The 13251-nt window shown below is 43.1% G+C and overlaps 1 protein-coding gene across 1 annotated transcript in view; it reads left to right on the top strand.

Annotated features, from left to right (window-relative positions):
* pde5aa (phosphodiesterase 5A, cGMP-specific, a) overlaps nt 1–13251 on the top strand; it is a gene marked incomplete at both ends in the record, with an annotated part of 86099 nt that overhangs the window by 47348 nt on the left and 25500 nt on the right. Inside the window, 7 exons of the mRNA XM_084318259.1 lie at nt 2599–2676; nt 5299–5388; nt 6663–6800; nt 10880–10947; nt 11127–11275; nt 11889–12064; nt 12662–12712. Of these exons, the coding sequence (XP_084174385.1) occupies nt 2599–2676; nt 5299–5388; nt 6663–6800; nt 10880–10947; nt 11127–11275; nt 11889–12064; nt 12662–12712 (750 nt within the window). The remainder of the gene's footprint in view (nt 1–2598; nt 2677–5298; nt 5389–6662; nt 6801–10879; nt 10948–11126; nt 11276–11888; nt 12065–12661; nt 12713–13251) is intronic.

The following is a 13251-nucleotide window of genomic DNA, read 5'->3' as shown; positions in this document are numbered from 1 at the left end:
CGCCCAGGCCACGGCGGCCGAGGGCCCCAAGGGACCCCACCCCACACGTACCGACCCCACAACACGCAAGGCATCCCCTCTCCCGGGTCGAACCGCCGGAACGATGGTCTCCCCCCCCCCGACATTCCCCCCCACTGAACAAGGCCCGCCCACGTCACTGTCACTGATATCACTTTGTACATTTATAGCAACAGCTATTCTAACATGACTTAAAAAATTAAATGAAAATAAAATAAGCTATATGATTAGCACTTTTTGCCCCCGTTGGCGGGTTGGAGGGGAATCAGCTCTCCTAGGAAGAGGCCCCCCCCTAGTGATGGAGATATCCCCAATGAAGATTCTCCAAGCCTCTATTATTGTCCAAATTTTTTTGAATTCTTGTCCTTCACAAAATAATGTCCATGTGCACATTTAAAGCAACTGCTATTCTAACATAACTCAGAAAAAAAGACTAAAGACAATTGGTACTTCCCAGGTTTTTACCCCCGTTGGCGGGCTGGAGGGGTAAGGCTCTCCTGGAGGCCTGTATCAGTTCCGCAAACCGTTCCGATTTCCGGGGTAGGCCTGATTGGCCCCGACAGGCACGTGACCCGCCGCGGCCACGCCCCGCGGCAGCCCCAGGACGCGGCAACGAGGCTGCTGTGGTTCACCGCCGCTTTCCGCCTTCAACGCCGCAGAGTTACCATACTCTATACAATATACTATGCAATGTACTAATATACAATACGGCTCACTTTTCCCACTTCAATGACAGAGCCGCTGTTTAATAATATTGTCGCGGCGGAGCTCCGTCGCGGCAGCATTATGTAGCAGTAATCCCCCCTTTTTTACCATTGACAACTAGCTCAATTGGTAACGCTGCTTGGCTGTGGATCCTATCGTCCGTTTGTGACAAGTTCGATTCCCTTAATTTTTTTTTGTTTTTTTTTAACGTGCATTGCACTATAGCGTATTGTATATTGTATGGCACAGTAACGGTCTCTGGAGCGCAACAGTAAGAAGCATTTGCACTGCAACGCGTACACCTTACTGTAAATTGTACCTCATCCCATTTCTGCTTTGCACTATAGCGTATTGTATATTGGTACATTGCATTGTATATTGTATAGTACAGTAACGGTCTCTGGAGCGCGCCAGCATTTGCACTGCAACGCATACACCTTACTGTAAATTGTACCTCATCCCATTTCTGCTTTGCACTATAGCGTATTGTATATTGTATGGTAACTCAGTTACTTCTATTCTGCATCGAACGCTGTACATATGTCTCTATACTATTTTATTTCATACAACAATGTATGCCTTTCAAATGTTAAATGATAAATGATTGCATGATACACACTGAAATAATCCTGCGCTCGCGCAAATTTGCTGCTGCGGGCGGCGTTGAAGGCGGAAAGCGGCGGTGAACCACAGCAGCCTGGTTGCCGCGTCCTGGGGCTGCCGCGGGGCGTGGCCGTGGCGGGTCACGTGCCTGTCGGGGCCAATCAGGCCTACCCCGGAAATAGGAACGGTTGCGGAACTGATACAGGCCTCCTGGAGAGGGCCCCTCCTATAACGACGGAGATATCCCCAATGGGGATTCTCCAATGCCCCTATTATTGTCCAACATTTTATTTGAATTTTTATCTTTCATATGATAGTACAGTTCCAGAGCTCCCGGTCAGGTCTCCGATGTGTTTCATCTTGTTCCCCACCGTCTTAGTTGTGCGTCATGTGTGTTAGTGTCTTCAGTTTAGTCTAGTACGTGATATTTATATTATATGTCCCGAATCAAGACCCAATTTTCCCAACTAATGTGTTTACCTTGTCTGTATTCTCAGTGGTTTGTGTGGTATTTGTAGTGTGTCTCGAGTCATAACATCTATTCATTATCAAATAATATGCATATGTTTTTTTAGCTTTGGTGATCAATTAAAAACAATTTGCAGTAAAATATTTATATACAAGAATCCATTTCATACAGTATATGGGAGACCTTAGAGATGAGGAAAAACATTGTTGTGTTCTGTTCTACCTCCAGTAGGGGTATCTCAAAAACAAATGGTCCGTTTGTCACTAGGCTAATATACAGTAAATGGAAATAGAAAGGAAAACAGTAATTTGATGTGGATATCGCCTTCAGTGTGATCATAATAATAATAATAACAAAAATAACAATATATTAATATTAGTATATATTGTGTTTTATTTATTGTTATTATCATTATTTAATAACATGGTCTACATTCGACATTTCATGCAAGGTCTACATCCCAACCTGATTCAGGGCTTCTCATCCCCCATCCTCCAGCATTGTTTTATAAACATTTTAGCGAAAATACGATCCTTAATTTTAATCTTCTGTGTCCTCTTATCCGATAAGCGTGTAGTTTATGTACTGTATGTATAAAAATACGTAGTCACCAAAAGAACATTACTATAGTAATATAAATACATATTCCTTTTACATAAAAGCAAGTCTGGACATGTGACCTAAATGCGACACGTAGCTGACTCAGGATATCACGTGGCACGCAGAAGTGTAGATGATACGGCCTTAGTTATGATACCAACTCGATATAACATGATCTAACGTAACCCCTTCTTGGTGGGCAGGTGGTTGGAGTGGCAGTGATGATCAACAAGAGGAGTGTGGAGGGAGCCGTCCCTCTGTTCACCAGACTGGATGAGAAGGTGAGAGAGGGGGGATCCGTTCTGCACGGGCCTGGCTACTGAGTGACTGGTGTGTCCAGCTACAAATCAGCGACACTCCGAGGATGGTGTTGACTTGCGGAGTAAATTGCTATGGAAATCATACCAAGTTCCATAGAAACTTTTATATTGTATTTTATACAATCTTCATGTAGTTCTATGCACCTGCTCCCCCCCCCTATTTCTGCCATGTGTATGTCGACGCCATGTGACCATGTCTACCTGAGCCTCTCCCTCCCAGCATGCATCACTCCTACATGTCATCTTTGGCAAAGCAACAAGCCTTTGAAGGCTCGCTATCGCTATCTCTCTCTCTCTCTCTCTCTCTCTCTCTCTCTCTCTCTCTCTCTCTCTCTCTCTCTCTCTCTCTCTCTCACACGTAAAAGAAGAAAGTAAATAAGATAGAATATCTGATGGCTGCTTGCTAGATAATTGTTACTGTACTGTATGTAACAACTAGGCTGCAGCAAAAAACTAAAAACCAGATTTACAAACATAAACATAAAGACAGAAAACACTCTCATCACAGACAAACTGGATGTGGCCAAATACCTAAACATATTCTTTACAAACATAGCCACAACACTGGTTAATAAACTACCCCCTCCCACTCAGGGCATTTTGGGGTAGAACACATAGTAGCATTCTACAAGATCCTAGGGGTCCGCAAAGACGACTTCAAACTTGAAATGGTAACAACAAACTGAGCACCCTCCAACCTAACATGGCCACTGGCCATGACAACATCCCTTCCAAATTCCTCAGAGACTCAGCAGCCGCCATCACCCCAGTCATCACACACATAATAAACCTCTCCATAAAACAGGGACACGTCCCCAAGGACTTCAAAATTGCGAGAGTGACCCCCCTGCACAAAAAGGGCAGCAAATTAGATCCAGGCAACTACCGCCCTGTTTCTATTCTTACCTCCATCTCGAAAGTCATGGAAAAAATTGTCTACGAACAGGTCGAAAAGTACCTTGCGGAAAAAAATCTAATCTACAAATTCCAATCTGGCTTCAGAACATCCCACTCCACTGACACATGCCTTTATTTGAACGACCACATCAAACAAGAGGTGGACGCAGGCAAATACTGCGGCATGGTCATGCTGGACCTACAAAAGGCCTTGGACACTGTCAATCACTCCATTCTGATTGACAAGCTAAAAGCAATTGGTTTTGATAGTCTATCAGTGAGCTGGATGCAATCCTACCTGGAGGGGAGAGAACAGATGGTGGAGGTAAATGGTACTCTACCCCCCCCCCCCCCCCCTCACAGTGAGCTGTGGTGTTCCACAAGGAAGCATACTAGGACCGCTACTCTTCCTAATTTATGCAAATGACATGTCGTCAGCTTGTGACTGCAACTTGTTCTTATTCGCGGACGACTCAGCCCTGCTGGTCTCTGACAAGAACAAGTTACAGGTTGAAAAAACCCTCAGCTCAGAACTCGGCAGAATCTGCACCTGGCTCGCTGATAACAAACTATCATTACACCTGGGTAAAACAGAGTCCATTCTCTTCGGATCAAATAACAAACTCAGCAAGACCGACGGCTTCTCAGTTACAGTGGGTGACAATATTGTCACAAGGAAAGATGAAATTACATACCTGGGTTCCATCCTAGAGGCAAATCTTTCCTGTGGCAAAATGGCATCCAATGTAATAAAAAAAGTCAACCAACGAACTAGATTCTTGTACCGGATCTCCTCTCTGGTAAACAAGAATACCCTGAAGACTCTGATTCAAGGGTACTACGACTATGCTTGCACCTCATGGTACCAAAGCACCTCAAAGGCGCTAAAAACAAGATTACAAACATCACAAAAAAACTGGTCAGACTACTACTTGACCTTACTCCTAGAACCCACCTCACCCCTGCCCACTTTGACTACCTAGGATGGCTTAGAGTAGACGACAGAGTACAGCAACTTGCAATGGGCCTGGTCTACAAGATACACTACACCACACAGGTACCCATGTACATGTCGAAATACTTTCCAAAGGTCAGTGAATACCACGCCCACAACACCAGAGGGAGTTCCACAAATCATGTGCAACCCAGATTCGGCACAAACAAGGGACTAAACACATTTCGCAATTATGCCACAACAATGGAACGCCCTACCCACAGCTGTAAAAAGATGTGAATCCCTACCCACATTCACCCACTACGGGAGGCTGCAATTCGAAACTGGCCACCGTAAATGTCCAACCCCCCCCCCCCCCCTCCTAATGTACAGTCTCCTCCCCATCATATGTATATATTCTCTGTTACGATCTATGGGTAACAGTACTGTATATTTGCATATCGTATATCACAAATGTATCAGTACTATATACCTGTATGTCATGTATGTCCCTATGCCATACATGTCATGATGTCATGTATGTTGTGTATCTCATAAATGTCACTATGAATTGAAAATGGGGGACCCTGATGTAAACAAGACAAACGTCTTTCTCTGGTCTGCATCCCCTTAACAATTGTGTGTATTGAGCCGTACTGTATTGTACCCATTCTGCAATCTGTTAAATAAAGTTTTCAATCATTCATGTGAAGGAAAATGCATATTATGTGCTTCTCTGTCTTATTGGCCAGGTACTGTCCAATCACATGGGCCTGTTGGGGATGGTCCTGGATAACACTCTGTTGTATGAGAGCTCCAGGCAGGAGGCTAAACGCAGCCAGGTAACAGCACTATACAAATCTAATTTGTAATCATTCAGTATCATACCGTATTCATGTATATATCATATCTCAGCTATGCATTATTATCACACCATTCCATGTATTTATCTATTACCAGCTAATTATATGCTAATTACCATGGGCACACAACATAATTTTCTGAGTTTGTGCTTCTTGAGTTTGTCTTACCGCTTATAAGACAACAGCTTACCAACAAATAACAGAATTTTTACAAAAACCTGCACACGGTCTCCCTGGTAGTATAATGTTAGAGCTGGGCGCTTCAAAGAACACGCCAACATTTTGGGAAATTAGCTTATCGTCTTCTCCAGAGTGAGACAAGAAGATAGATACCAGTTTCCTCTCTGTGCGTTCAGTAGAAAGCTATCTGGCTGCATGTTAGCCTAGCTTAGCACAATGAATGGAAGCGGACAGTGACAGGTAGCCTAGGCATTGTCCAACTAACACCTCTCCCGAAGGCTAACCGGTCATGTCCACTTCCATTCATTGTGTTAAGCTAGGCTAACATGCAGCCAGACTTTCTCTGGAGAAGAGGGTAAGCTAATTTCCCAAAATGTTGGCGTGTTCCTTTAAGTGGAGAGTTTTACAGTAAGGCCCAGTCAGAATCGCAAATTCATCCAAACCGTGTTTAAAGAATAAAAAATATGGGGCGGTCAGGTGGCGTAGCGGAGATTGTGCTCGTCACAAATGCAAGAGGCTGCGGTCTCGACTCCCAGAGAGTCAGCATTGTCTTGGCTCGGGCTGATCGCTATACTAACTCGTTTGGCTGAGTTAGGGGGAGGGGAGCCATGGGTGGGTCCTGGGCGTTGTGGACAGCGACCCCTACAGTTCGGTCGGGGTGCCTGCTCAGCGAGGGTAGGATCTGGAGAGAGGTAGTGCGACCTTCCACATGTTACACTCTCCCAGTGAGAATCTGAGCTGCCAGGCTGGCTGCCGGCTGGCTGCACATGCGTCGGAGGAAAGCATGTGACAGTCTCCGGCCTCTCGGACCAACAGTAGGGGGGAATGCGCGACAACCAGGAAGGGGGTTGGGAATTGGCATAACGACTAACAGTCTCCCACTAACAGTGGGAGAAAAATCGGGGAAAAAAGGAGAGGGAAAAAGATAATAAAAAAAAATATATATATATATATATACATTTAAAAAATCGTATTTATCTTAAATATATTGTACCAATTTCTTTCTCTCTCTCCCTCTCTCTCTCTCTCTCTCTCTCTCTCTCTCTCTCTCTCTATCTCTCTCTCTCTTTCAGGCTATGATGGAGATGGCACGGCTGTTGTCAGAGAAACATCGCTCCTTTGAGATTTTACTGAGTAAGATGGCCGCCACCATCATGCCATTCACATATGCTCAGTACTGCACCATCTTCATCGCCAGGGAAGAAACCAAGGTAAAGGAACACCTACTTCATAATCTGATTAAAGACCCAACAGAATGGTTTTCAGAGCTTGTTTCTCTCCCGTGATTTGACATGCTTCCAAATGAAGCAGTTTAGAACATTATCTTAAAAAAAACAAAAGCCTCAAATGGTCTGGTGAGACACAACACTAAACCATGCTTATATATCAATACTAAGCCATGCTTATATATCAATACTAAGCCATGCTTATATATCAATACTAAGCAATGCTTATATATCAATACTAAGCCATGCTTATATATCAATACTAAGCCATGCTTATATATCAATACTAAGCGATGCTTATATATCAATACTAAGCCATGCTTATATCAATACTAAGCAATGCTTATATATCAATACTAAGCCATGCTTATATATCGATACTAAGCCATGCTTATATATCAATACTAAGCCATGCTTATATATCAATACTAAGCCATGCTTATATATCAATACTAAGCCGCTTAGTGTTGTGTCTCACCAGACCATTTGAGACTAGAGCAGTGTCGTATTGAAGTGCTCTCTATTTGCTCTGTACACATGCCAGAACTTGATTAATTTATATTATAAATTAAATACACTTAGCGCTTTAACCACAGATAGCTGTAAAATGGAGAGTGACATTGACTCCATTGCTGAGGACTAATTAAAATTAAGTTGTAAATGGTGGGTTGGGGGAAGTGGAAAGCCATGGAGCTCATGCACCAACATTCTCGTAAGTTTCCTCTTAAATAACCTTGTAGGAAGTTCGTAAGCGAAAACCTACGATAGTCCCCCCCGGAGTCATCAACGTGTGGAGAGGTGCTCTTATGTTGCCAAAATGATCGCAGCTCCGAACTCCTTGAATGAAGGATGTCACTCATTCTTAAACTGGAAGTGTGTTCTCGTACATCTGAATTTGCATACAGACACGCTCCGCCAGCTTCTTATAAGATGAAGAACCATGTGCAAAACGGAAGCGAGAGGCTCAGCATTGCACCTATCTGTATTCAACAGGTAGCACGGAAGCGATTTGCGACTGATCAAAATGAGATTAGATTAAAATGTATTGTCATCATACAGCACAAGTACAATACAACGAAAATAGGTTTGGCATCTAACCAGAGTACAAATGTAACAGTAAAGTGCAATAGTAACATACAATGCACAGGTGATTAAACTGGATATAAAATATATAAATACCACTGAGTTATAGTGCTCATCAGATGCATGTACAGAGTTGTAGTATTAATATGTACAGTGATACAGGTATAAAGACACTATAGTAGTAAGGCATACTAGAGCATGACTTCTCAGCCCGACCGTCCACCAGCGCTGCCCCCCTTCCACAAGCGGTGCCACGCGTGCCGTGCACCCAGTGCCCATGGCAACATGGTCCAGGCGATGCTGGACAGCCAGGAGAGGTTCGCTAACAGCCAGGAGAGGACCGCTGTGCTGATGGAAGTGCTTGCGGCTACCATCGTCCAAATAAAACACACAATTCCCTGACACCCTTGTTTGAGTATTACTGAAGTGAGTGTGTTTAGTTCTTGAGAGAAGTTGTAAACTGTATCTAACAATAGTGACAAAATCAACAAGCCAAATTCATGTTTAAAGGCATTATTCATCCTACATCCATGCAATTAATCGCTGTCTGACTTGGAGCAAGTTGTCCGGGCAAGATGAGCAGTGGAATGTTTCTTCACTGGCTCTTACAATGTATACAATAAACTATGTAAAAGAAATACAAATTAAACCAACAATAAATAATAACAGAGAACATGGCAAATATATACAGTAGCCTACTGTATGAAAGGAATGGGGTGTGCTGAGAGCAGAATGTAGATGTGTCCATTCTACTCCACTATAGCTATATCCGCGCGATTGGGTTTAGTTCTTATTTATTTATTCACTATCATTTGCCATGTTGGTGTAGTACTTTTATTTATTTTCAGACATCACGATGCCTCGTTGAGGCATGACTGTAAATGTAAAACGTAATTTTTAATAAGACAAAGATTATCGTATTTATTATTATTATAATTATTTAATTCCGGGTATAATTTAATAAAATTATTTAAGTCTGTAGAATCTAGGTGAACGCAATTACCATAATTTCTCCCAAATAAAACCCTTAAGTACACGGCGCACACCTGTCTGGCCGACATACGACTGCTCTTCCGCACATCGTAAATTCTGCTCTTAGCTACGAGCGAATCCCAGAGAAGGAAACGTTAGTGCATGCCAAAATCGGCCCGAAAAGGTCGTAAGTGGAGCTACGGTGAAATCTGCTCTTAACCTTTCGTTGTAAGTTCGTTAGTGCATGAGGTCCATTGTCATTTTGATATACAAGAAAATATAAATAGGGATGGATCTTCTCTCCTGGCCATCTCCTGGCCATCTCTGCATTGTGTATTTGTTTTGTATTATTGAGGCAATAATTCGGTGGAATTCTTAATATATTTATTTTTTCTACTTTTTCTCCTCCTTTTTTCTGTGATTTTTCTCCCCATCCCAATTTACCTCTCGTGCCAATGTTTGTACGAAGAAGTCCGAGGTAAGCGACAGCTGTGATTGGAGGATAAAGAAAAGGGGCAGGGTTTGAGATAGGTCTATTCTCCCTCCCCTGTGTTGAACGTTGCTCGCATATGCCCCCCACTGGTCGGTTGTAGGGAGCCTTGCATCACGTGTCCCCTCCGATACACGAGGAGGCAGCCTGTCACATCTTTTCACCTGCCAGCGCGGACTCTCATTGGCGAGGTGTAACGTGTGGGAGGCTCACACTACCCCCGCCATTTCCTGTCTCTGCTGTGCAGGCGTCCCCCAACCGACCTGTAGGAGTCGCTGTCCACAACGTCCAGATTACCACCCATCGACTTCCACCCGCTAACTCTGCCAATGAGTTAGTATGACGGCCGGCCGAAGTCGGAGGCAACGCCGACAGCCGGAGTTGAACCCGGTGTCTCTTGCGTTGGTGACGAGTGCAATGTCCGCTGCGCCACCCAGCCGCCCAGTGGAATTCTTAATCTTTAAGGATAGTTTATTCACCATAAACAAAGGTTCCCATACAGAATGAAATTAATTGAAAGTCTTTAAAAGGTTTAAGGAAAGCTAATAAAATATCTATCTATCTGTCTCGCTGGCCATTTTTGCTCCATTTATCCTGTTATGATCATAATGAAAACAAGTGATATCTTTCATTGTGTCTTTATTATGCGCTGAACTGCCTGTGTGCTTTGATTGATTGATTGATTGAAAAGTTTATTAACAGATTGCAGAATGGGTACAGTACAGTACAGCTCAATACATACAATTGTTAAGGGGATGCAGACCAGAGAAAGACTTTCGTCTTGTTTACACCAGGGTCCCCCATTTTCAATTCATCATAACATATATGACATACATGACATACAGATAGACAGTACTGCTACATCTATACATTTATGACATATCAGATTTGCAAATACAGTACTGTTTGTGATACAAAAGTGTCCAGAAAAGGAGTGTATATACATTTGGCATAGAAACTGTACATTGGAGGAGGTTGGTTGGGTGGGGTGGGGTTGGGTGGGTTGGGTGAGGGCTGTACATTGGAGGTGGGGGGGGGGGGGGGGTTGGGAAGGGGACACACACACATTTTACACTGTACATTGGAATATTGACAAAGCCTTACTTGGTCATTTACTGTACAACTAGGTTAGGACATTTGTAGGGGCCAGTTTCGAATTGCAGTCTCACGTAGGTGTTTTTTGAGAGTGTTTTTGAAGGTGGGTAGTGATTCACATTCCTTTACAGCTTTAGGTAGGTGCTCCAGTGCATCCTTTCCTATTGTGCTGCTTGGCCGTGCGCCTGAGAGGCACCAGACTGCCTAATGTAAAGAAGCTGATGCGCACCGGAATCTCCCAATTACAAGAACATATACTGTTTGGCAATTTCTTGTATTTGCTCACAGCTGTATCACTGTATACAGTGAATACATTCAGGAAAATAAAATGTCCACACTTCATGGGGTCTTTAATTGTTAAATGTATGTGTTGATCAGTAATTCTCCCTTACCTTGTTCACTGATACTCTTGGTTTCAATTCAGCATTCCTTTTGCCGGGTGATCCACATGGAGTGTGAAGAGCTCGGACCAGCCTGCCAGATTTACAGAAGGTTATGAAATTGATAAATCATTACACACTAGATGGTGTCCATGAATGGTGATAGATTCCTTAAATTAAAACTGTGTCCATGCATGTTGTAATCTGTTGTGTTTGCAGTTAAGAATATGTTTTGGGACTTATTATATTATACTTTATACGTGTCTTTTTTGTATCTTTTTGTATTTTTAGAGAGAATGATATCAGTGATGTAGACCAAGCATACGCCCTCCGCACCCTGAATACCATGGAAACGCTAAATCTGTCAGACAGCTTCCAGGACCCAATGAGGAGTCTAATCTGTTGCCCAGTCAGAAATGAAAGGTCTGACAGAATCATTGGTGAGTAATATTATAGTATAATTTGTATATTATTATCTCAACTATGCTGAAACTACTCTCTGTGAATAACATTAGCTGTCGCTGTCTAAACAACGAATAACTGAGAATGAAGATGTTAATATCACTCAACAACAACATGTTGACAACCGAAACATGACCAATCTTTCGGCGTCAACTAAAAACACACTTCTTCAATCAATATCTGAAATAATTTCTTTTAAATAATAATAACCTTCTTACTGTCTTCTAGTATCATGCACTCTTCCACGAATTAATCTTCATTGTCTATATTACTACCTAGTACCTACTATGTCTCTACTACTATGCACTCAACACTGCAGCACTCATCTGTAAGAGTTGTACCCTTTCTGCTGACTTGTCGTACAGAACTTGTAAGTCGCTTTGGATAAAAGCGTCAGCTAAATGACTCAATGTAAATGTAATGTAAATGTAAACCACAAGCCAATGCATTGAGAGCGCTCTGATCTGCACCAGGGTTTTCCCACCTCCAGGTGGCGATGATGTAGTCGTGTCAGGAAGTAGGTCAGTGTCCACTGTCTTTGAATTGATCAATCATCTTTGCTCTTATTGTGCCACACTATCCTCTACCCAGCCGTGTGCCAGTTGAGGAACAAACTGGGCAGAGACCCTGATGAGCCAGAACCCTTTAACACATATGATGAGCGCCTCCTGGAGGACCTGGCGCTGTACTGCGGCCTGGCACTGCAGTATGTTCAGAGTGTCGAGATCACTGAGAAACGGAGAGCCAGCATAGAGGTCACGCAAGAGGTGAGGAATCTGCCTGACCCAGGACTTTATGCTTGAAGGATAATGCAGGTGTTATTTTCTGTGCCAATCATCTATGTTAACCCTCTCCTTCCCATTATTCATGATTATGTCTGCATACAGTCTGTTTAGCTGGAAATGTTGTTTGTTTTCCTTCAGAAGAAGTAATTTACTCTTCTACAGTATGAAAAACAACTTCCACGGACTTGATAATTGAGTTATATAATCCATTAAAGTTATCGTCGCCTTTTGGTTTTGTCAAAGTTTCTCCCTTTGATTATTGATTATTTAGAGTTGAGCCTTCTCATATCAGCTTGCTAGTGTTCAGAGACCACTTATTGAACCAGTGAATGTGTTTTGCTTTGTTTTGCTATTTTCAATTTATTTACATGTTGTATTGATTGGTGTTGATTGATTTAGTCTGTATTTACTTAATCATCAGGAAGATCAATTTGTGTGTATGTGTGTACGTGTGTGTGTATGTGTGTGCACGTGCGTGTGTGTGTGTGTGTGTGTGTGTGTGTGTGTGTGTGTGTGTGTGTGTGTGTGTGTGTGTGTGTGTGTGTGTGTGTGTGTGTGTGTGTGCTCTTCTCTCTTCAGGTTCTTGCCTACCACATCACTGCAGCCGAAGATGAGGTCCAAGCATTACAGGTGATCAGTCCATTTCTCTTTTCCTCTCTTGAACCCAGTCCCTTTCTCTTTTCCTCTCTTGAACCCCCCCTCCCTCTATCCCTCCATCGTTTCCCTCATTCCCTCAATCACCTTGGCTTTGTATCAGAAGAGAAGATTGTAAGCATACAGTACAGTAGGCCAGCGGCCTCCAGCATAGACAAATAGAGAATGGACCTACTGTATCTTTTCTTGATCCTCCAATCACAACTGTCGCTTCCCTCTGACAAACCTTTACCTCTCTCTCCTCACCTCTTCCTACCTTTCCTCAGTGGGTGGACCTGCCCTAGGCTTTAAATCTGCAGATTAGTTAGTCGTAATTGGGGCATGGGACTATTTACCCTCCCAACTCTAAGCTTTTGATTAGCTACTATCACTGCTGTTACTGTGGGTCAAGGTACCAAGCTCCTCAATGACCTCCTTGTCTGTGTTAGAGCTAGATCTCTCTGTGTGTTTCTAAGAGAGTGGAAGAGGGGGAGAGAATGCATACTGTACATGTCTCTGTCTGTGTGTGTGTGTGT

This window comes from Notolepis coatsorum (assembly GCF_963971535.1).
Source record: "Notolepis coatsorum genome assembly, chromosome: 7".
NCBI lineage: Eukaryota > Metazoa > Chordata > Actinopteri > Aulopiformes > Paralepididae > Notolepis > Notolepis coatsorum.
This window is presented reverse-complemented; position numbering and strand designations above follow the sequence as displayed.